This window comes from Heloderma suspectum, chromosome 12, assembly GCF_057233095.1.
Source record: "Heloderma suspectum isolate Gila_16-S chromosome 12, 16-S_ref, whole genome shotgun sequence".
NCBI lineage: Eukaryota > Metazoa > Chordata > Lepidosauria > Squamata > Helodermatidae > Heloderma > Heloderma suspectum.
The window spans coordinates 21010523-21035696 of NC_139469.1; the positions used below are offsets into that span (position 1 = coordinate 21010523).

The 25174-nt window shown below is 47.8% G+C and overlaps 1 protein-coding gene across 2 annotated transcripts in view; it reads right to left on the reverse strand.

The window, feature by feature from the left end:
- The window catches only part of MAPK8IP3 (mitogen-activated protein kinase 8 interacting protein 3), a 101848-nt gene that overhangs the window by 19564 nt on the left and 57110 nt on the right, over positions 1–25174 (reverse strand). The window contains exons 9-21 of one of the 2 annotated variants that reach the window (XM_084818664.1): positions 25084–25141; positions 22847–22999; positions 21847–21928; positions 18942–19072; positions 15185–15241; positions 13167–13337; positions 11498–11624; positions 9268–9363; positions 7036–7197; positions 5997–6162; positions 4090–4275; positions 2738–2924; positions 993–1115 (exon numbers count right to left, since the gene is read on the reverse strand). In XM_084818664.1, coding sequence (XP_084674790.1) covers positions 993–1115; positions 2738–2924; positions 4090–4275; positions 5997–6162; positions 7036–7197; positions 9268–9363; positions 11498–11624; positions 13167–13337; positions 15185–15241; positions 18942–19072; positions 21847–21928; positions 22847–22999; positions 25084–25141 — 1699 coding nt within the window. The remainder of the gene's footprint in view (positions 1–992; positions 1116–2737; positions 2925–4089; positions 4276–5996; positions 6163–7035; positions 7198–9267; positions 9364–11497; positions 11625–13166; positions 13338–15184; positions 15242–18941; positions 19073–21846; positions 21929–22846; positions 23000–25083; positions 25142–25174) is intronic. The other variant, XM_084818663.1, reaches the window with a different exon arrangement.

Here is a 25174-nt window from a genome sequence, read left to right on the forward strand (position 1 = left end):
CCACACCTCCCCTTAATTGTCTCTTCTCCAGGCTAAACATAACCGGCTTATTCAACTATTTCCAGGCTCCTTCCCATCCTGGCTACCCTTCTCTGGATGCACTCCAGTTTCTCAATGTCCTTCCTAAAACGTGACACTCAGAACTGGAGGCAGTACTCCAAATGCGAACTGACCGGTGCAGAATAGAGCAGAACTATTGGTACTACTCACAGCTTGACATAACGGCCAGTTTCCCTCTCGCCCCAGATCCCAAACTTTATCCCCTGGAGGACCCTGACAGTAAAGCTGGGTTCCCATGTAACGCTAAACCATGGTTTATGTTAGTATGGGCTGTTGAATTGCGGGTTGTCATTATGTGTGAACCCAGGATTATGGGCTAACTACAGGTTGTTAACCACAAGCAAACAAACAACAGAACCCATGGTTTGTTGTTAGGTTGTGAACTCTGACTTGTTTAACCCATGGTGTGCGAAATCAGAACTGAGTGTTGTTCATGGAGTGTTTCGCCAGGCTACAGAGACAGAAAGCAAGAGCAAGTAAAAAAACACACCAGACGCTCTACATGATAGTACTACAGTGCTGCAAAGGCAAGTGGGATACAGGGAGGGAGTGGGTGAAGCCAGCAGGAACCAAACAACCTGGGAATTGAAAAAACAACCAACAGTTTGCTTGGCCATCTAGCAGCCAAATCATGGGTTAACTCTGGCTAAGGCAACAACCCATGGGTTAATTAAACCATGGGTTGTCGTTACATGGGAACCAGATCTAAGGCTTGCTACAGGCAGCAGGCAGATTTCATCCCAAGCTCCAAGAGGCGCCCCACCATTAGTTTTCGCCCAAACAACTGGACGTTGCTTTTGCTCTGAACCCAGTTCCACCACCCAATCGGTCTCTCGCAGCATGCTGTTTTTAACACTCCTCCCCTGTAGACTCGAGCCCCACACACACTGACGGGTCCCTGAGCCACCGTCGCCACCCCGAGAGAGTCGTACCAGCCATTCTGTGCTCCAAGCCACATGGTGGGGGCAGCGCTGGTGGTAGTGCCAGCCACGTTGCCGTTCGCCTCTGGGTCCTGCGCTGCCATGCTCGACTCCGTCTTTGGCTGTCCGTTCTCGCTGTTAGGAGGAAGAAGGTCACATGAAGCTGTTTCATCCCAGACAAAATTATTTCTCCATCTAGCCCAGTACTGTCTACTCTGGCTGGCAGCAGCTGTCCAGGACCTCAGGCAGAGGAAGGTCCCTTTCCCATCACCTGCTCCCCGATCCTTTTAACTGGAGATATCAGCTGACCCGGTGGCTTCATCCCGCAACAGATTACCCACAGGGAACGTGGCCTTTGGCAGCAAAAAGGTTGCCCACCCATGCTTTACAGTAGTATGGCCCTGCTGGTGCTTAGGGGAGGTTAAACACCCTTTTATTTCTGCCATTAGCACCGAACTGAAGCATGTACAGCAGGACAAGGGCTGAATTCCAGTGTGGGAAAGGTCTCGGGGCCTGCGTTCCAACAGTGGCCAGGGCAGCAGGCAGAACCAAAATAGAGTTCGTACCAATTTTAAGGCTGCTCAGAAGTAAGCAGAACAAGCCTCTGTGTAACTACTCAGAAGTAAGCAGGACCGGATCACTCAGCAGCACTTTCAAAGAGCATCCCAAACTCCAAGCCTCTCTATGTCTTCTCAGAAGTAAACAGACAAGCCTCAGGAGACAGCAGGACCGAATCAGTGGCTTCCTCCCTGAGCTCTGCCCTCTCTCCCCAGCAGGGAAAAAATGTAATCTCCAATCAGCAACTGACCGGAGATGAGAGCTTTTCTCGACCAGGAGAAGGGGCGGGGCCCAGGGAAGAAGCTGGCGGGCCAGACGGCAAACCCCCGTGCACCGTATCGGCCTGTAGGCCAGAGGTTTCTCATGCCTGATTAGGGATGTCCGTTGTGGGGAAATCTGGCCCTTTTAGGGCCAGACGGATTCCGGTGACACTCCTGGCTTGGCTTGCCTTGCCTTTGGGAGCCGAGCAAGGGGTTTCTTCCTGAAATCCGGGAACTTTCCCCCCTTTTGCGGAACTGCAATGCTCCACAAGTTGCGGCCGTAATTTACACAAATTAGGCAAATTACGGCGGAACACCACAGTTCCACGAAACGGGAAAAAGTTCTGCCTGCCACCGTACATACCCCTCAGGCTCTCCTTTCCGGTGTCAGCACTGAGAAGGAGAGGGCAAGGGGTGTGCACGGTGCAGTGACGGCAGGGAGGGAGGGAGTTTCCTCTCGCTTTAACCTATGAGGGATATGTGCATTTTGGGCCGGGGGTTGTGTGTATTTTTCTACAACAATATTTGCGCAAAATTCAGGGAAGTTAGAAAAGTAGTCCGTAACTCTGCAGAATCTGCCCAACAGGGGGAAAAGCCAATCCACTGCAGAATCCACGAGTCAGAGTCATGACAACCTGAACTCGTTTGGTTCCACTGCGGATTTCTCTGACATTCCTATCAGTGACTAGCTCAAAGTCACCCAGTGAGTTTCATGGCCCAGTGGAGACTAGAACCCAGGTCTTCCCAATCCCAGTCCAACACTGTAACCACTACACCACACTGTCTCTCAAAATTTAAGCCCAACCCTACCAGGGCTTAGACTTCCTGCGTCAAAGGGCCCTATCAAACCTGCAATCTTTGCTTTCGTTGGACTCCCGAGAGTTAATGGGACTCCTCAGAAAGACAATGAAGAGCAGGCTTGAAGCAACGTTCCTGTACCTGTTCTGCCTCACAGGTGCCTGAGCTGGGGTTGGATCTGTAAAGACATGTTCCGTCAGCGGGCCCGTCCGGACTTGAGCTGGCTCCATTTCGTGCACACCATTCTCTGGCACCTCTGTAGCTTCCGTCGCCTCCTCAGTGGACTGAGACTGATTTATCTTGCCATTGCTTACTGCAGGCACCTCACCTAAAAGGCAGAAAAGGAAAAATACAGTAGAAGGAAGTGGCAAGAAATGGGATGCAGAAGAAGTAGCTTGCATTCATCAGATGTGCAGCTCTCCACTGTGTTTAACTGGCCATTGGGATATAGAAAACGGCAACAAAAATGAAAGCGGACAGCTTCTAAACAGGGGAGAAATCTTTGTGATGCACACATCTTACTTGAAGGAAACACAATAATCTCCAGATAAGAGGTTTTCCAGAAGGTAAACAAAAATGTCATTTCTAGTTGAATTCATATAACCCATTTAAAACAACAACAACAGAAGCCTGCATCGGAATGTTGATGGCCCAAAGTACAACCCTATGCAAGTTTACTCAGGAGTTAGTCTTGCAGATTTCAACAGGATTTACTCCCTCTAGTAAAAGTGTTTTAAGATTTCAGTCAAAACCAAACGTTTTAAAAAAAAAGAGAGTAATTGTCTTCCTCCTCGCTGCCTGCCACACATACACCCCTTTTGTCTTTCCAATAATTCCCTCCCTTATTTTACCCCTTAAAGGGTAGAAAATATCCACAATTATTTACATGTAGGGCTGCTGGAGAAATTTGAGACAAACTAAAATGAGCTCAGATTTCTAAGAATCCAACCTGCAGAATCCACTGTGGAGTGACCCCCTCAGGCCACACAGAGTCCACGGACTTCCAGATGAATTTTTTTACTTTCCTGAAATTTCCGCATATAAATTCGTAGGAAAATACATACGTTTCTGCTCAGGAAACGCTGAATGGAATGGGGATAATACGCTAAATATTACGTACTGAGGTAAATTATGTAAATACTTGCATAAATACTTGCATAAATACTTGCGTAATCATTTGCGTATTTCTCCGCACCATGAAAAAATACATTCACATCTGTCTGTGGGCGGACGACGGAACAAAAGGCGCCTGACAATCCGCGAAACACAGACGGAGTGGATTTTACACAGTCCGTACATCCCCATTTACACGTGCTATTTTTTAGACAGCATGATTCATTCTGTATTGGATCCATTTGCCTGATCTGTCTTTGTCCCATACAGGTGAATTTGAGAGGGTCTTAGTTCAACCCTATAAAATGAATACATTAAATAACAAAAACAGAAACAGCCCTGAGTTGCAATACTGCGTGTGGAAGACGCACAAGACATACTCTGCCCTTTATCCAGGACTGGGGTGTCTCCGCGGGACGAGCAATTGCTGCTGGGGACATTGCATCGGGTCGCACAGCCCACCAGGGTAATGCCTGCCAAAACTCCATCCGTTCCTGAGGACTCTTCGGGATTCATGTCCCCTTCCAGAAAAATCTCTCCAGGAGGATAGTCAGTGTCGCAGGCAGCTGCAACGAAGGAAGAGGAAAAGGTCCTTGGTCAGTGCATAACTTCTGGATTCACTAGCCTTGCTGGGGAGGGGCCGTAGGTCAGTGGCAAACTGGCAGCCGGTGCAATTGTTGTAATTTTCCCATGAAAAAGTGCAGAAAAGGGCAACCGAAATGATCAACGGGCTGGAGCATCTCCCCTATGAGGGAAGGTTACAACAGCTGGGATGGTTTAGCTTGGAAAAAAAGACGGGTGAGGGGAGACATGATAGAGGGGTACAAAATTAGGCACGGTGTGGATAATGGGCTGGGGAGATGTTTTTCTCCCTCTCTCATAATACTAGAACCCAATGTGGTCATCCCATGAAGCTGAATGGTGGGAGATTCAGGACAGATGAAAGGAAGGACGTCTTCATAAAGCTATGGAATTCACTTCCATAAGATGTCATGATGGCCACCAACTTGGATGGCTTTAAAAGAGGGCTAGACAAATTCCTGGAGGAGAAGGCTATCAAAGGCTACTAGTCCTGATGGCTATGTGCTACCTCCAGTACCAGAGGCAGTAAGCCTATGTACACCAGTTGCTGAAAACATGGGTGGGGGAGGGGGTGCTGTTGCGCTCATGCCCTGCTTGTGGGTTTCCTGTTGGCAACTGCTTGGCCACTGTGTGAACAGAATGCTGGACGACATGGATGCTTGGTCTGATCCAGCAGGGCTCTTCTTATGTTCTTACATACCTCCAGTATCAGAGGCAGTATGCCTATGTACACTAGTTGCTGGGGAACATGGGTGGGAAGGTGCTGTTGCACTAAAAGCTGCATCCAATAGCAAGTGTCAAAGCTGGCGTAGAATCACAAGAGGGCACATAGCTCTCATTTAGAGGTGGGGCTGATTTACTGGCAGGAGCCCTTCAAGCTCTAGAAAGCATTTTCCTTCTAGATCAGGACCGCCTTCAGCCCAAGGGCGAAACTACATATTGGAGAAGCTGTCGGTGGCTGCATTCCAATGGTGGGAGGGCCAAAGGCAAAGGGGGCATGCCCAGATACAAAAGGGGCGTGGCCAGAGGCAAAAGGAAAAGAGCCAGGGCAAACTACCCCATATGCCAGCATATTTTAGCAAGAAGCTCTTAATGGCAGTAGCAAAGCCTTAGGAGAGGCATTCCAACCTTCTAGAATGGAGAAAAAACTGCATGAAAGCTGGGGCATCACCAAATGACTGGTGGTCAGAGGAAAGGGGGTGGGACCAGGGGACCCCTGAAGGGCCAGATCTGGCCCCTGGTTCTGAAGTACCGCACCCCTGCTCTAGATCTAAATAGGCTGCCAAACTTTTTTTAACTGAGTTTTAACATAATATAAAAACAAAATAGGTACAGATTATGAGGCTAGGAGTGTGACAGTGCATCACTGCAGAATTTGAATGGTGCCGCTGAAAGAGCAAGGGATGCTGAATATGCATTAGAATCTGCAATAAATGGATACCACACTTCTATGAATAAGTCTCGGTTTTCTAAGCCTTCTAGAAGTCTCAGTCTATGCGTCAGCTTTTCAGAAAGAGGCATTTTCCATATTCTGTTCATCCATTTTTGTATCGATAGTCCAGTAGATGATTTCCAATTTAAAAGCTGCCAAACATTTGAAGTAGCGGCTTAATAACTACGGACTGATGGTGCACCTTAAAAAAACAAAAAACAAAAAAACACCACTGCAGGTGGCAAGGCAATTCCAGGCCCTGTTTTCACTTACCTGGGATGCTGGAGATGCAAAGCACGTGGGCGTTGCAGACGGTGAAATGATCCACCACCGTGCCCGGCTGGTTGGCATCGATGATCACGACTTTGCTCGTGGACAAGGTGCTCGTGAGGATCCACACCCTGCTGGACGTAGCATCCATCTCGTGCAGCTCTTTGGTCTGCCGAAGAGTAAAATGGCAGAGGGGGCAGAAATGAGAGTGAATTAAAGGGAATAGCACTGGGTGTCAGGGTTCCAGGAGCATATTCGCAGTGAAATGCTAGGGTTCTTTCATGGAAATTAGAACCTGCACACTATCTAATCAGGCTGCCTCGGGAAGAGCTGGGTTTTCCTTGGCTGGAGGTATTTAAGCAGAGGCTGGATGGAATGAAAGAATGGATGAATGAATCCTGGAGTTGCGTCCTGCATTGCAGAGCCTGCATTGAGCTGAGGGTTGGACTAGATGATCTCTAAGACTCCAACTCTTATGATTGTAAGTAACAGGCAGTTCGACCCTCTACCCAGCTCTGCAGTGAGCTGACCATGGTGTTGCTCTCCGTGAATGTGTCTTGACTCTAGCCAAACCCCACCTATACCTTCTGGGGCCCCCAGTCTGGAATGGGATAATACTTTCCATTTTACAGATGAGGAAGTGCAGCTGAGCGACAACGGCTTACTACAAACCATCTGGTGAACCCCTGGCCGAATCTCCTAGATCCCAAGACCAACACTTGACTTGCTGAACCCCTCCACCCATGGGATGTTCACTCTAATTGAAAATATACCGTAGCTCCTCTCTGTGCTGCCCAAGTCGCAGCCATTAAATCCACCATTGACACTTGCTGCAGAACCAGGAATGCCTCACTGTGCTTATTCAATAGCCATTAGAGTTAACTGAACAGCACTAAGCTGCACTGAAGCGCGTTATATGCACTTTAAGTGCAGAGCGGCTGTATTGCTTTCCTGCATATCTAGTCCATGACAAACAGCTCAGGTTGGGACACTTAAACCTATATGCAGGAGAAGAGGGAAACAGACAACTCTCCTTTCCAACCTTTTTCTTTTCTGGAGATGTGTGGTTACTCTTGGCGCTCTCTCCTTCCACTTCTCGGTCACAAGTTAGAGGGTCGCATCCTGGATCTGGCTTCTGTCCATTGCCAGTATCCGGTTCCACAGGCTTCCAACCTGTGAGGTTGACACCAGCTGCGCACCATAACTGAAAATGCATTGAAGGGAGTTTGACTGAAGAAGAGTTCCAAGATTCTAGGTTCCAAGACGAGACCCACATACAGTACCTCTCAATCCCAGGACCTCCACGACAAAGAAGAATGATGCTCAACAGAAAGTCAACGCATGTTTTTTAACTCCTGTGCCTTTCGTCTCATTTCAAACAACAGCAAAAACAAAATACATCCTCCCAACAAAAAAAGAGAAAAAATAATCGTCCTGAAATGAAGAAAGCTTGGGATACCCCGGAGTTTATTTTTCTGTGGACGGACTGTGAGTTCTGTTCAGTTCTGGTGCTCAAAACAAACACCTGGGTTCCGGATCCTTTTGTTGTAAGGGTATGTCTTTTCTACCAGGCTTCAGCTGATTAACCTCAAGGTTTTAGTAAAACAAACAAAAACACAGTGGATTCCACAAGCCTGAAGACTACCCAGCCCCTGACCTAAGGCAGGGGTGGGCGACCTGGGGCCCTGTACAGCTCTCGGCCTAATTTCATGTGCCTCTTGGCCTGATGTCAAAAGTCTTTAAAGACTTTGTTTGCAATCAAGGAGCTCAGCAATAATTTCTAGTTCTCAAATGTTTCACAATAAGAGTTTGAATAGGAAGGAGTTTGCGGGGAAGAGGACCAGCTGCACCAGTTGGACCTTGAGGTTGGGTTTGTTTCTGTCCCTGCCCAACCATGTACTTCAGGCAGGGCTGCCAGAGGCAGCACCTTGGCGTTGCACCAAGTGCAACGCTAAGTGCGCACTTAGCGTTGCACTTGGAGTCATACAGGAGGTCAGATATGTCCTATTGCTTCTTCAATCAAAGCAGTCCCTCCATCATCCTGCGATTCATCGGAGCATGAAGACTCATCTTGGAATGTGTGAACAAACCCTCATAGGATTTGGCCTTACCAATATTTCATTTTTTGTAAAGTGGGCGTTGTAGTTATTTCAAGATTTATTATTATTCATGAATTTAATTGTATATAAGGGATAGATATTTCTGGATAATAATAATTAATTCCTGGTTGTCAGTTGTTAATGGGACAGACTGGATCACAAGTAAAGAAATGGTTTTTACCAGGCAAGGTTATACAAATTTGGGGCTTCAAGTCGAAGTTTCATCCGAAAGATGGAAAGAGAAACAGAAACCGAAATCTCAGTCAATAATCCCACAATTTTTCTCCCCTAGAAGAGAAGAAGCAGTGGGAAATGACTCCACAATTAACTCTGTATTAGATTGGTCTATTGACCACAGGTGTCTTATGTACGGAAAAATCTCAGACAATGATGCTAGAGATCTTGCATCTGAACTGGTTCTTGCTGGTAATATTTCCCAGATAAGAGCACAAGAACTCCAAACTTCTCTAGATGAATTAATGGATGAGCAGGTAATTGAATAAACAATGTATTCCCCACCATCAGCTCAGAAGGGAAACTCTCACAGCTGTGCATAAGTAACCTGGAAATTAAGGGTGGACAACTAATAATTGAACAGCTATTTGAGATTGAGAAACGGGTGGACATTACTGCTGAGCTCCTGTAAATTATCCAGAAATCTACCAGTAGATCCAGACAGTGGAGGCTGGTGGCTCCAATGTCAGTGGAGCAGTAAATACATTCTGGATTTCAGCCAGAACTCAGTTTCAACTGAGTTGATTTCGGTCAGCTTGGATAGCTCGTTTAGAGTTCTGACTGGTTCTGACTGAAACCTGGAGCAGATTCATTGCCTCACCGACATCGGAGCCAGCAGCCTCCACTGGTTCCAGATCTGCTTTCTGCCCACCCCTGCCGTAGGAAGGTCCCAGATACTGGAGTGTCTCTGCCCATGAAGTAGGCTTTCCCTATGCAGACGTCCAACCCAATGTGTAGATGACCAGCGGCATGGCTAGTTCCAAGCAGCATGTCCAGGGCAGAACCCACAGCGCTGTCCCGCTGCCCTTTGCTTCACAGTTCTGCTCATGGACAATGCCTGAGCAGGGCTATCCTGTCCGGAACATATAATGCAGTGTTCAAGCCAGGCAGGCATCTCTGCTAAAATAACTGGGGAGTTCTTGCACATTCTTGACATTTACCTTCATGGTTGGGTCCTTCTCCACCAGAGGGCGGCAGTACACAGGCACTGGGACGTTCTTCATCCGGTTGTCTTCTTGGCCGCCATTGGGACTCAACTATTGGGGGCGTAGAAGACACAACGCAATCAACGCACATGACGGGGATGTGTTTTCAAGATGACAGTTTACGTAAGAAGACTCCTACTGCATCAGACCAAAGGTTCATCTCGGTCCTCATCCTGTTTCTTACAGAGGCTAATCAGGAGAAATGATTTCATATGTGTGTATGAGAAATGATTTCATGTATATGTACACACACACACACACACACACACCATGGGCGGTCAACACATACGGGTCACATGTGCCCTCCGCCCCCCCCATGCAGTCCCCACTGCACCCCAAATTTACTATTTTATTTTTTCTGCAAACAAATGGCACTCCGTAGTGGCTATGGAGTGCTAAAACGAACACATTTAGCTTGTTTACAAACCAAATTTGTCCCTTTTAGGCACTGCAGCTGCTATGGAGAGCTAAAAGGATCAAATTTAGCATTGGTGTATGTGTATATATGTGTGTATGTGTGTGTGTGTGTGTGTGTGTGTGTGTGTGTGTGTATATATATATATATATATATATATATATATATATAAAAATAAAAGGTAAAGGTGTCCCCAACCAGTCGTGTCCGACTCTAGGGTGCGGTGCTCATCCCCGTTTCTAAGCCGAAGAGCCAGCGCTGTCCGAAGACGCTTCCGTGGTCATGTGGCCGGCATGACTGAACACCGAGGTGCACGGAACGCTGTTACCTTTCCCGCCGAGGCGGTACCTATTTATCTACTTGCAATTTCTTGCTTTCGAACTGCTAGGTTGGCAGGAGCTGGGACTGAAGACGGGAGCTCACTCCATCACGCGGCACTCGGGTCTCGAACTGCTGTCCTGCCAACCTTCCGGTCTGCAGTTCAGCATCTTAACCACTAAGCCACCGTGGCCCTCATATATATATATATATATATATATATATATATGTATGTGTGTGTGTGTGTGTGTGTGTGTTTGTGTATATATTTTCTTCCCAGTGTGGCAGGTTGGGGGTGGGGGAATGGCCCCTGTGAAGTGGCCCATCCCTGTCATACACACACTAAACTATGTGAATTATTTGCTATAGGCTTACATAATATGTTGAAAGTGAAACAGAATGTATAGTAATGGAAAGACTACTGATATCCTTATAGCAATGTTGCATTTAAGCACTGGCCTGATAATTCCTGGTGACAAGAAATGGCATGGAGGCAAGTGGGCAGGCTGGCAGAGGAGGGACCTCTGTCTCCCTCCTCTGCCAGCCCCCAGCAGGCTAAGGAGACAGCCTTCTCGGTGGTGGCACCCCAGCTGTTGAACAGCCTCTCCAGAGAGGCTGACCTGGCATCTTCTTTTATCAGCTTTCCAGTGCTAGACAAAGACCTTTTTATTCACCTGGGCCTTTTAAACAACTTGTGTTATGTTAAAAAGACTTGTTAAAAGAAAGAGTCTTTTAAGGGCTGAGCTGCTGATAGGTCTTATTTTTCCTCTGCTAAAAAAAGCAAGTTTTTTAGTCTGCATTTTACAGTATTTTAAACATTGTATTATATTTTAAATTTTTATTTTATTCTCAGTTCAGTAAGCTGCCCAGAGGACATATGTCGATAGGTGACTATGTGAATATGGCAAATAAAATAAAGGAAGGAATTTGTGCAGGCTAGTACCGTCTCTGAGCTTATTTCCAAAGTTGCAATATAACCCCAAGAGCGGTGAACAATAAGAGTCACATTGAATCAAGAAAGGAGTGAGCAAGGAAAGGGAACAATTTGTCTCCCTTCTGCAGGGGTGTTGGACCTATTTTAACCCAAGGGCTGAATTCCTTTTCTGAGAAGCTCTTGGGGGCTGCATTGGGGGGGTGGAGCCAAAGGGGTGGGGCTTAAGCCAAAAGGGGTGGGGCCAAAATACTAAACAATACCAGCATATTTTAGCTTAAAGCACTTGGTGCAAGTAACTAAGCCTTAGAAGAAACATTTCAAGCTTCTAGAGCGGAGGGAAAAGCTGCACAAAAGCTGGGAAACCACCAAAGAAGTGGTTGATGGGGGAAAGGGACGTGGCCCTCTGACGACCCCAGGTGGGGTGGATTTGGCCCTCAGGTTCTACACCCCAGCTCTCACGTGGGATGGTCTCCCTGACGCAGCCGCGTGATCCTCCCCTTTCCTCCAGATGAGCCTACCTGCTTGTACTTGGCGGGAAGGCTCCACCCACAAGCCTGCAAGCGGCCGTCGTCATTCCGCACGTGTTCCCGGACTTGGCGGTACTGCTCACGCTTCTGCTCCCTCCGTGCGGATGACGTACAGTCGCTGAGGAGAGAAGCAACAGGGTTACTTCTCAATCTATGCTTAGGAGCGAGAGGCAGAGGGTCAAGGAAGCACTGCCATGGCAGCAGAAAGAGAGAGAAAAGCCCAGTCAAGATATGCATACAAAGCAGAAAAGAAAGTATTGGCACTCGAGCAAAGAAACACAGAGAGAGACACACACACACACGTGCAAAATTTAATCTGAGGTGCCGTGTGTCTGTCCACAGCCCCAGGCAAAATCTTGGCTCCTGTGGAAATCAAAGCTAGCCCTCCTTTACTATGGGGTGGTGACATGCTTTGGCGGTAGCTCGTCAATTACTGAAACAGGTGTGACCTGCAATAAAATGTTACAGTATATTCTCACCTCCTAATAGGAATGTTCAGGGCTCCAGCCAGCCAGCCATGCCCTTCTCTGGAAGGCCATTATGTCCCCCACCTACCAGTTTTCCACACTTTTCTTTTCCAACTAACACGCCACAGTCTGTGGCTACATGCTCAGTTCTCATTAGGCTGCTGATTGGGGGGTTTTGCCGCCTTTGGTTTGGGGGGTTTAAAAGATGTTCTTGTATTACTTCAAACCTTGGGACTCCTGATAGCTCAGTGGCTCTGCTTTGGCTTCACTGCTGTCAGCACTCACCACCTGAGTTTGCAATTAGAAGGAGTGATTGTTGCCAGCCCAAAGAATGAAACAACTAGTAATTGACCCAGGGTTCCGGCCTAGTCTTCGTTGGTAAATCTGTGGTAAAATGCAAAAAAACACTCCTTCAAAAAAGAAATAAAGAACAGAAATTATACTGAGTCAGAACGTCAGTCCACCTAGCTCTGTATTTACACAGATTGAAAGTAACACTTTATCAAAGATCTAGAGCACAGTTGGGGAACGTGGGCCGCCCCAGAGGTTGCTGGACTCAAACTCTCGTCAGCCCCAGACAGCATGGCCAATGCACAGGGATGATGGGAGCTGTAATCTAACATTTGGAGGGTCAAAGTTTCCCCACCCCTGCTCCAGAGTAACTTTTCTATGATTCACTGAAATTTATCCCCACCAGTTAACACGCATGACGAATCAAGTGTCTGTAACAGGCAACAGTTTAGCCTGGTTGAACCTTGTCTAAGAATCTGGAATATGTATGTTTAAATTAGGATTACTTAAAAATGTCGTGGAAGCCCTGCTCATTTCTTTGAAAAGTGTATTCTGTGTTTTTTGGTGCAAGAGCTTGAATAAATATTAACCAAAAAATGTTTCCTCTTTTACTTTGGCTGATGTGTCTCACTATATTGTTCACTTTTACGTTTTGTATGGCACCCTAAAATCTAACATGATGAAGGGTGGGATATAATTTTTAAAAACAAGTAAAAATAAAGCGATGAACAAAACAAAACAATGGAAATGAGATTTTCAGGCTGCCTGGAATCCAACTCATGGAGGAATATGCTATAGCTTCGCCAAAATCCGGTCAGTACACACTTTGAAGCCATAATTTCCCACCAAGTGATTAAGCCAAGCCACTGCAACATTGTTAGGCAAAGCAGATGATAACTCACTCGTCTGGGAAGAACTCAAGTGTACGGCTCCCGGTGGAGATCTGGCACATAGTGTGGCTACGGCGCTGGCTGAACCCAGCCGCCGTGGGAGATTTGTAGTGGATGTTCACCGATGGGTAACTCCGCTTTGCCGGTGGGGGGCTGGAGGAGGAGCTGAACAGGCGGCTGAAGCTGGGGAGAAAGAGGGAAACCAAGCTGTGTTGAATACTGATTTTATTATTGTTCTAATTAAGTTTTTGATCTAATCTTGGTTTTCTTATTGTTGATAATGAAAATTGGCCGTCTTGAGTGCCATTTATTTTTTTTGGTGGAAGGTGGGATATAAATAAATAAATAAATTCTGAACCTGTTATTAATATTACCACTTCAGAAAGAGGTTTGGGAATTACTGCAAATGATAGCTTCGGCTATTAGGCGGTATATAAGTAAGTAAATATATAAACAAAATGCTGTACCTCCCTTCTTCTTCTTGCAGAGCTTATAGCAGCTTTGGGATGGGTGGGGGCATGATTTGGATCAGCCCTCCCCAACCTGGTGCCCTCCAGATGTGCTGGACTGCACATCCCATCACTCTCAGCTGGCTGGGAACAGTGGGATTTGTAGTCCAACACATCTGGGGGGCATCAGGTTGGGGAGGGGTGATTTAGATCAAGGAAAGGGGGCACGATTCATGATTTAGATTGAGGGGGGACACGGGAGAAAAAGGGTTACTAAACACCCTCTCCCACTGTGCCCCGTCTTCAACGCAGCTGGATGGGCCTGCTAATTAGTAAAAAGCAAACCCCTAATTACGCATCTCCCACGTTGCACCTACTGTAGACCCAAATTATTGGCTGTCATTCACTCCCAAGGACAGCCTTGGGGGTGGGCGAGCTGGACGGCTGCCCAGGGCACCAAGCAGAAGGGGGCGCCAAGCTGAACTGAAGGGGGCGCCAAGCTGAACTGAAGGGGGCGCCAAGCTGAACTGAAGGGGGCGCCAAGCTGAACTGAAGGGGGCGCCAAGCTGAGTTCAGTGGCGGTGTTTTTTCAATGTACTGTCTGCAGCTTTACGTTTCTTTTTCAGTTTCCACTTTGATGTCGTTTATGCTAGGTAAAAATCAGTGGAACACAGCTTTCCTTTGAGGCCACAGTAGCTAGCACTGTAAACACTATGAGCACTATATAAATAATACTAAAATAAAGCCGTAAGTGTAAGAGGGCAGCTGGATACCTTTTTATTTATAATTTTTCTTTATTACCTTTAAAGATAAAAATAACGGATATTCTAAAATGAGGAGTGCTTAGCAAAAGACAGGAACTGCTAAAAACAAAGAAATAGTTTAAGTAAAACCTGTGATACTTCTGCTGAGCACGGCTACGGCTCAGAATGTGGCTTTTCAAACTTTGGCTTGTGCGAACCGTAGCACAGTGGCTGAGAGATCACGCTTTGGAGCAATGTCATTCTCAGTGGGCATCACACCTGCACCAGACCCTGTAAACCTTCCGGGTGGCCCTACAAAACCGACCACGGGGGAGGGGAGGGCACCAAGGACACTCCTTGCCTGGGGCGCTATTTATCCTACAGTCGTCCCTGTTCACTATAGGGAAAATATATAGTTAGGGATGCCATCATGCAAATGCAAAACCTCCCCCTTGGCCCTGATGCCAAGACAGGGGTGGGGCCTAAATTGAGAAGGACCCGATGGGAGAATTGCATGCAAGGGACAGGCCCCTTCTTTGGCCTGTTCACCCTCTTTGACCCAGCCGTAATAATGACGGGCATTGTGCTGAGCCTCCCCCACCCAAACAGCAGAATGAAGTGGTCATGAGGAGGAAGAGTCCTACGGTGGTAAAATGGACAGGGGTGTTACTCCTCCCTGTATCCACTGTGTGTGGCTAGGATTATCACATTTTAGCCACTCCAAAAGGCACAATCTTTATAAAAATTATGATGATTGTGCCTTTGGGCAACTGTGTGGAAAGCTCTTCACAAGACACCTTTCTGCTTTTGACTCCTCCCAAGCAAGCACATTACTTACAATTGCCAAATGGTTGATTTCTTTTTCTCCTGGACAGAAGGATGCTCCCGGGAGGCTCTGTGGACATACATAATAGAGAATTCTTAAAGGGTATATACAGTGAGGCGATGGCTTGCCTTCCGCTCCAGTGGCTGGATGGATGACACCAACGGCAAAGAGATTAATTTGGGGCCGTTAAATCCGTTTTCCAACGATAACCGAATCGGCGTGCTTTGCCCAGGATGGAGACATTCTGAGTAATGGCTGAATTTTATATTTTCAAAAATGGGGGGATGAATCTTTTCTGCCTTTCTTGCTCCCAGCAGTCCTAGGGGCAACTCCAGGTGAAACCTGAAACCATCACATCACCTTGTAAAGCCTTATTGGAATGTCTGCAGACCCAACCTCCATCATTCCATCTCAAGGCTCTGATTGTGCAGACATCATGACTTTAACAAGCCAGCCTTCCTCCACTCTTCCTGCACCCGCCCCCCACACACTGCTTTTTGTAACATCCTACCTGATGAAGAGATCTGGAGATCTCAAAAGCTTGCACATTTTTGGTGACCCTTTGGTTGGCTCAGTAAAGGTATTGCATTAAAATGGATTTGGGAATTATTATTATTGTTATTATTGTTCTCTAGAAGATGCTTTGAGAGCCTTTTGGGGCTGTAGAACAGGGCAAAAAATACCTCAAATAAAATACATAAACGAACACAGGATCCTGCTTTATACGAGGTCAGACTGTTTGACTGTCTGGCCCAGCAGCCTCTGCTCTGACTGGCAGTGGCTCACTACAGTCTCAGAAAGAGAGTCTCCCATAATCTGCTACCTTACCCTTTTAAATGGAAATGTTGGGGATAGAACCTGAGACCTTCTGCTTCCAAAGCAGGTGCTCTTTTCCACGGTGCTGTGGCCCTTCCCCTAACCCGGACAAAGTACCCGAGTTGCCAAGCCCGATTCAAGGCACTGGTTCTTTAAAAGTCTGCAACATTTGGAAAGTGTAATTTACACTTACCCGAAGTTTAGAAAAAATGAGAGTCTTGAGATGGAAAGTTTAGGGGGAAAAAATTGACAGAGGGAGCAATCCTATGGCCACCAGACAGCAGCTAGACAGCCATAGGATATGCTGTTTTCTGGGAGCCAACCTCAGAGCCCGCTCTCCGAGGTCAGTTCCCAGAGAACCGACCTCCCCACTTCCGTGCTGCCTTGGAGGCAGTGCGGAACAGCCCCATCCTCCATGCTCGCAAGAGGACCGTGGAGGGGCCAGAAAGGGGAGTGGCTGGGGTGTTCCTGGGCAGGGAGATCGCAGCTGCCTGTATGACACATCCAATGTGTCATACAGCAGCCTCCTTCCCCGCTCAGTGCTCCTGTGGCTAGACAGCCGCAATCGGCAGTCTAGCCAAAAATGCAGGGCAGGAGGAGTGCGGAGGGAACGATCTCCTCCGTGCTTCTCCTGCCCTGCTTTGGCTAGGCTGCTGCCTCCGAGTCCAGAGGTGGCTGCCTATCTAGATAGGATTGCGCCCTAAGGGGGAGGCATGATAGGGCTTTGTAACATTAGGTATGGCGTGGGGAAAGTAGATCACAGGAAGTTTTTCTCCCTCTCATATAACACTAGATCCCAGGGTCATCCAGTGAAATTGAGACCAAACAAGGTAGCACTTCTTCACTCAGTGCACCCCATGGCAGCCTTCTCCAAGCTGGTGCCCTGCCAATGTCTTGGACCAGTGCTGGCACCAGGTTTTGGGGAGCTCTCGAGCCTGCCACTCTCCACAGGCCCCCTCCCTCAGTGAGTCTAACCTTCGCAGTGCCACTGTCACCAGCTGCTATTCCTCCTCCTCCTCTTTCTCATCATGGCTACCAGTGACAGGCAGAGAGCCAGGGAGCAAGGAGGCCATGGCATCTCCTGCTTCTCCTTCTCACCACCACCGTTGCCAGGGCCAGAGCGAGAGGCGGGTGAACAAGCAGCTTGCAAGGGTGAAGAGGAGGAGCAAGTCCAGGGGGCTCTTGTCAGTGGGGTCCTGCAGGGGTGGGGGCCCTCAGCAGGTGCCCAAGCATGCCTACCCGTGACGCTGGCCCCGTGTTGGACTAGAGCACCCAACGTGTCAGCCAGCATGCGCTACTTTGAGGAAGGCTGCGCTATGGAATGCACTTCCACAGGATCGATGGTGATGGCCATCAACATAAAGCAGCTTGAAAAAGGGATTACACACCTTCATAGAGGATGGATATGTACAATGCTGATGGATATACGGACCCCCAGATCCAGAAGCAGTAATCTCTAAATACCAGGTGCCGGAGGGAGGCAGCAGCAAGGGGTGAGGAGTTGCTTGCGGGCTTTCTTGGAGGCACCTGGTTGGCTATTGTGGGAAACAGGAACTCGTGCTAGATGGACTTTTCTTGCCTGATCCAGCAGGGCTCTTATGTCCTAAAGAGGGCCTTTTCTGCTGTGGTACCCCAGCTGTGGAATGAGCTCCATGGAGAGGTTTGCCTGGCGCCTACATTGTACTCCTTCCGGCGCCAGGTGAAGACCTTTTTATTCTCCCAGTCTTTTAGCATTTTAGCTTCCTAATCTTTTAGCTCAGGTGTTTTAAAATCTCTGCATTGCAGCTAGGTTTTATTCTGGTTGTACTGTTATATTGTGTTTTTAAGCTTTCATATTTTATATTGTTTTATCCTGCACTCTGAGGTTTTAATTTTTGTGAATGGCCCAGAGAGCTTCGGCTATTGGGTGGCATGGAAATGAAATGAAATAAAATAAAAATAAAGTATCAATGAAGCTATGAACAGCTTTGAGCGCCACTACCCATCTCTCCCTGCTGGATTCCTCCCGATGCCTGCTGGCTTTCTTTCTCTCTCTCTCTCTCTCTCTCTCTCCCTCTCTCTCTCTCTCTTGCCTTTCTGAAGTGTATAAACTGCCCTTCATCCACAGGGGATCTCCAGGGAGTACACACAACATTAAAAACAAACAAATCTAATATAAAAATGACCATACACTTAGACATTAAAAGACAAATCAAAACGGTAACGTTTCAATCAGCAAGCCAAATGGAAACGCAACCATCAATTGTGTTTAAAAATAAGTTAAATTTAAAATTGTGATGCTGCAACAGTAAGAACAGAGGAACATCAGAAGAGCCTGCTGGATCAGACCAAGAGTCCATCTAGCCCAGCATTCTGTTCACACAGTGGCCGACCAGCTGCCCACAAGAAACCCACAAGCAGGACATGAGTGCAACAGCACCCTCCTGCCCATGTTCCCCAGCAACTGGTAAGCATAGGCATACCACCTCGGATATTGGAAGTAGCATATAGCCATCAGGATTAGTAGCCAATGATAACCTTCTCCTCCAGGAATTTTTCCAGTCCCCTTTTAGAGCCATCCAAATTGGTGGCCAACACCACATCATGTGGAAGCGAGTTCCATAGTTTATGCGATGTGTGAAGAAGTCCTTCCTTTCATCTCCCCTGAATCTCCTCCCAATCAGCTTCATGGGATGACCCCACTGAGTTCAAGTATTATTAGAGAGGGAGAAAAACGTCTCCCTATCCACGTTCCCTATCCATGTTCTGGAGGTGACGGACTCAACCTTGGGGGAGCTGGGGGTGGCGACGGCCAACAGGAAGCTCTGGTGTGGGCTGGTCCATGAAGCCACGAAGAGTCGGAAGCAACTGAACGAATAAACAACAAAATCCACGTTCTCCACACGAGGAATAATTTTGTGCACCCCTATTGCGTGTAATTTTGTACACCTTACAATAAAAACTCTGCTCTCACCTGATCATCTCTGTCCACCTGACCGCCTCCTGCAGCTCCATCAATCTTTCCTTGTACTGGTTGCGCTCCATCAAGACCCGGGCCATCTCCACGCGGGTGAACCGCCGTCGCTGAGCGATAGGGATATTGTCCTGCAGAGGGGAGGAGGATGGCTTCAACCAATGGGAAATGGAAGGGGATGGAGGTTAGTATAGCGCAAAGCCAGGAGACTAAAGCATGAAGTTAGCTTATTCTGGGTATCTGGTGCATTGCCTCTCTCTGCCCCAGATGTTTCTTAATTCTAGCCAAGGAGGATCTAGCCACAACCTCGCAAAGCAAGGAAAACATTATGTCTGGAGGAGAAGTGATGAGCAAAAAGCTAGTTTGTTTTTTCCAAGCCTCCAAGATACACAAGGTAGCATCCAGATCTATCTAGCCCTGCTTACAGGAGTGAAATGTTAATACGGGTTAGTCAACTCATATTAATCCCATGCACAGACAACTTTAATACAACAGACAGGAGCCTAATTTGGGAACAGTGCAGTATGATGCAAAAGTGGAGGATTATTTAAGGAGAAGACAGAAGTAACAGTCTTTTAGCAGTGGCCAAAGCAGTCTTTCACCCGCACTGTGAATTCAGTCTAGTCCCTCCCTTCCTTTGCGCTTCAGAAAGACTGCCCGTCTTTCCTTTAAAAATATTTAGAAGCGCATATGCATTTATACACATATATGTCCGTCCTTCAAAAGTAAATTCACAAAATTTCAAAAATAGTTTCAGAATTACTCCAGGATCAGGGTTGTGGGGGAAATGTCAGTGACTTCACAGGCGCCTACCACACCCTGCTTTCCCCCAATATGCTAGAAACTTGAAAAACTGGGAGGGAGGGCCCTCCAGAAAAGAAGAATGTAGATGTGTGATCAGGGAGGCAAAAATGCATTCGAACCATCTCTTCAACACTTAAATTGTTATGTCTGTCTTCACCCCAAGTTCAGAAAGAAACTGGGTCTAAACGAACGGTGCCTGCATGGGTGTATCAACCATGTTAGCTGGTCAGCAATGAGACACACACTGGCAGCTCACAGGATTCAAACCACCCAGTTTTTCTCTACAAAGATGTTCAGAAACACAAGTGGTTGGCGACCAAGGGAACAGCTACTAGGGTGGAAGGCTTGGCATCTCTTACTCAGCATGGCCAAGCTTACCTGGTCACACTCATCATCTGGATGGTTCCTTGGGGGAGATCCCAGTGACTACTGAGTAGCAGGGAGAGAAGGACAGGTTCGAAATACAGCCCCTTGCATCTACCCAAATGGCTAGTGTTAAAGGCTAGTGGGCTGCAGATTAGGAGGCTGGAGGAAGCGCTGTTAGGTAGCCGGAAGGCCAGTTATGAGTGGAGCTGAGCTGAAATAACCACCCAACTTTGTCAGCCTGTTCATAGGCTGCAACCCTGGGGGCCATTTCACTGAGGCATGAATGGGCATGAAGTGTTTGTTCCAGTTATCAGTAATTCTTTTCCCACTTCCCACTGATGGGAGGCATTACTTTCCTTCAAAGTTCCTTCCTACCCAGAAGATGCCAAAGCGAGAACAGGATGTACAGCTTCCTGCCTCTGCCCCCACTCGGAGTTGACTTCAGGATGATGCTCTCACAACAAGGGCAGGAGCAGGGAACAGTGCTTTCTGGGAAAGGAACTTCGTGCCTGGCAGCAGTGGCAAGCATGATTGCTATTGCCCTGCTGCCAGGATCACACTGACAGGTAGTGGCAATAGCAAAAAAGATGAGGAGGGGGGTGAAGTTTGGGGAAATCTTTCCCCCACCCAGCCACCCTGCTCCCAAATTTGAGCCAAATAAGCTAAAAACGTTCACTTCTGCCCTAGTTACGAGATATTGGGGAAGTTCATGATTAAGGAGTGACAGCTGTGCAAGGTAGCTCATGTCCCTGTAAAACAGAGAGCTGAGGGAAAAAAATGGCAGCTCATCTCCCTTTGGGAAATTTGCAGACAGAAGCAAGGAACTTGGGAAGACGCTTCTCCTCCCAGAGGACAGGTCTGAAAAGTGTGTTCTTTAGGGGCAAGCCAATGTCTTCCCTGTTTCCTTAAGCCAGCACCTAGGATGCAGTCTCCCAGGAGAGCATCAGGGTCCTAAGGCAGGGGTAGGGAATATGGACTGCAACTCCCATCAGTCCTAGCCAGCTTAGCCAATGGTGAGAGATGATGGGAGCTGCAGTCCACCAACATCTGGAGAGCCATACGCTCCCCATCCCTGCCCTAATGGAACTGTAGCCCCCAAAACGGAACTGCCAGTTTAGCTGCAACTAAGGGTAGTATCCCATGTTAGTCCTATGTAGAGTAGAACCATTGAGATGAATGAGACCTAAGTTAGTCATGACTAACTTAAATCCCATTCTTTTCAATGGGTCTACTCTATGTAGGATTAACATTAGATGCTACCCTAAGTCAGGATTTCTGTTTCCACACACTGCACTATATCATGTTAGATTTCAGGAGCCACTAGACAATACATGAAATGTATGGCAGCATTTCATGTATGTGGTGTGTGGTTTGTTTGTTTTTAAGCTGCTGTGGTGTGTGTGTGCAAGTGAATTAACCATTTTCCCAGCACCAGGAACACTTCTGCTCACCCCAGGAGAGAAGCTATCACTGGCAACATGGACTCCCTGACATTTTTGGCATAAAGCCTGCAAAGTCAACTCCACGCAGTCATGACTTGTCGTGGCACACCTCGTCTGTTCCAGTTTCCACATGACTATGCCCAGACACGGGTGCCCTGCACATGGTGATATTCAAATGCAACGACCTGGCATTGAGTACCGCACACCCTGAAGGTCAATAAAGCAAATGAGGAAGAATCCCCCTCCCCAAAAAGAAACCCTCCTTCCCCAGGCATTTTAATAATGTCATATACCAATTCTGTACAGAGATAGCTGCTTACATCCTCCACCTCTTCTTTGGGGTCTCGTCGGGCAACGATCACTTCTGATTTCACTCTGGAAAAGAGGGTGAAGAAGATCAAACAAAGCAGGCGGTTCCATGGTGGCACTCCTTGGCCAGAAAGACATAGCCCTGAGCCTCTGGTCGGCAACTTTTTTTTCCTACAGAGCCATTCTGAGAAGGGGGGGCCTCTACCCTACCCCCCAAATTGTCCTGACAAGTTCAAGGTCCACAAATGCCACTTACTCATCTGCCTCTAGGTTGCCAGTTGAAGGACAGGAAGTACCTCTCAGGGGGACAGATTTGGTCCATGGGCGGTCAGTAGCCAACGCCATTTTCCTGCACTCGGCACAGAAAGCGTACGGGGGGGGGGGGGGCGTGGGAAAGTGATGAAGTTGTCACTGGGGACATAGAACAGCTCAGAGCAACTAGTGTTGACCCAGCAACTATAAAGAAGGTCCACAAATTCCAGCTGTGTAGGAAAAGACTATAACCTTTCAGTCCTAATTTCCCCAGCCCACCCAAGAGTTGCAAACTTTAGCCCTTCCACCAGGAATTACAGCCTCATCGCTAAGGTGAAAGACATCTGAAACCAGAGCAGGGGCAATAAGCACTAATGTGAAGAGCCACCAATTTGGATGGCTGTAAAAGGGGTTAAGAGGAATTCCTGGAGGAGAAGGCTATCAATGGCTAAGTGTCCTGATAGCTATCTGCTACCTCCAGGATCAGAGGCAGTCTGCCTCGGCTTACCAGTTGCTGGGGAACATGAGCGGGAGGATGCTTTTCCACTCATGTCACACTTGTGGGTGTTCCACAGGCTCCGATCAAAATTACAGGCCCTCCTGGGCTGTTTCTAAAGCTGTATTTTTAAAGGTTAGGAGCTGTAATCAAGGCTGTCCTGTTTGTTTCAGTCCCAGGGAGCTCACCTATGGATGTCCAGCTGAGAAGCCACTCCGGCAGAGTCAGACACTCACCTTTTCAGCTCCTCTTCAAGTTCCTTGATTCTGGCTTCCATCTTGGCTTTTGCTTGCTTTGCCGCTTCGAGCTCTCCTTTCAACACCTCCTGTTCTCCGGTGAGCTGGTCTACCTTGGCAATCAAATCATTCTTCACGATGTTCAAAGCGTTTCTTTGGGGCAGTGGAAAGCAAACAGAAATGTCTTTAGGCTGGAAGGCATTGCATGGTGCTAGCCCTCTATGAAAGAGTTTTTGGAAAATGCCCACCAAAATGCTTCCAAAAAGGAAGACTGGGGGAGAAGAGCGGCAGGGGGACCGAGCTGTTCAATAAGCAACTTCTCAGCTAAAAAAACTAACATTCTACTACAGCGAATTCTGGGAGCTGTTGGACCACAACTTCCATCACCCCCAGCCAGTAAGGGCAATAGTTGGGGATTACAGGCACTGTAGTCCAACCACATCTGGGGACCTGCCATTAGGAAAGGCTGCAATATAAGATGAAGCAGAGCGGCTTTTTCAGAGAGAGTTAAAGAGGGTTTGAAAGAGGGTCTGCTGCCACTTTTCACCTCTGGTGAACAGGTTTGGCAGGTTGTTGCCTTGTTTCAGAAACCTGCAAAACCTCTTTGGCCAGAGGCAACAGTGGGACAAAAGGAACATGTGTACACAACAGGAACAGGCGAGCAGAAGGCTGCTTGCTCTGAAAATGAATCAGACCCAACTTGAGTGGCACAATCAAGCAGTGAAACAGGTTGATGTTTGATTGGGCCACTCCAGGAAGACCAACCAACCACCTCCACCCTATGACAGCCTATCCTGGTCCCTGCCATGGAGACTAGGATGGGGTTCCAGGCTCTGGTGGTGGCAGCTCCAGACGCAGTGCCTTCTTGAACTGGTGACGCTTGCTGGGCCTCTTCCTTCTCCCTGGTGCTTCTTTAAAAACCAGTGAAGACACTTTGCAGTATATTGATGCTGTGCCATCTTCTGCCGGGATCAAGGGGACTGAACTGTCATCCCTGGTGGAAAATGCAGCTGGAGCACGCTGCCCTGTCCTCATTCCCAGAGTAAGCATTTCCCTGTTTGGGGCCAGGGCAAGGTGGCACAGAGGGGGTGTTTGAGAGGAACTGGGCAGGCAGCCCACTCAAGGCGGGCTGTAATGCCCACCATGACTTTGCTTGCACCAACCGAGCAGAGCGGTGTTCATCATTGTGGGCACCCCATCCGATTTCTCGCAACACCCTTAGAAGTGACCCTTCTCTGAAACCACTCCCAGTCCTCTTAAAATAAAGACCTCTTAAAAAGCATTGTTGGTCTCCAGCTAGAGCAACTCTATGGCCCCTAGACAGTGCCTCAGGAGGCCATCAGATACTTTGGATTTCTGGATTCGAGGTTGGAGACAGCACTCCGACCTTGCATCCGGGAATCCACGCTCCGTCCCCCTCGCAGTGGAAGTGGAAAGAACTGCGCCGGCTGCCTCTCCGAGGTCGGGAACTTGACCTTGGAGAGGGGGTAAAGGGGGCATTCCAGTGAGCAGGGAGGGGAGGAGCCTGGAGAGGCTGAGATATGAGCTAACCCAAGGCCTCTCCAGTCTCCTTCCCTCCCTCACTGGAACACCTCAGCTAGATGGGCAAAAAAGCCCATCTAGTGAAAATGCAGAATGGGAGGAGTGGCAGAGGTGACAATCACCAAGTTTGGAGGCTTACAAGCATCGAGGGCAGAAGTCATAGGCACCATAAACAGCTTAAGTAGAATGTCATTGTCAGGGTTCCACCATTGACCTGGACCCCCTGAATAACTCCTTCAAGATCTCTTGCCTCTGGTCTCCCTGATTCTCTTTATATACCCTCCTCCCTCAAAACCGAAAGTACTGTTTAAAAACTGAAGAAATGAAACTTAACTGGGGAAATGAAACTGAAACTTAACCGGGGAAATGAAACTACTCCTCTCAGGGATATCCCCTCTAGGCCTGACCTTTTTTCCCTTGCCTCTGTAGGCCTCAAACCTTCACACTAATTTTTAAACATTCTCAAAAATGCAAGGTGAAAAAGCCCAGCTTTGCAATATGAGGGGTGACTTGAACATTACTTCTTCCAGTTTTTGTAGAAGCGGGAGCTGCTTGTGCACTCCAGCGGTCCTGGGAAAATGTTTAACGGGCAAAGCAGCAACAAGCAGAGCTCACCCAAGGCCAATAATATACATGCAATGCACAACATAAGCAAACAAGCCCAAATACTTCTAGAAAAGGAGCTGGTTTCTTACTTAGTTTCGAGCAGCTGTGTGTTCTCCATCAACAGATTCCCCACTTCTTTGCCCATCCCTGGGGGGGGGGTGGAAAAGAAAAAATAGTAAA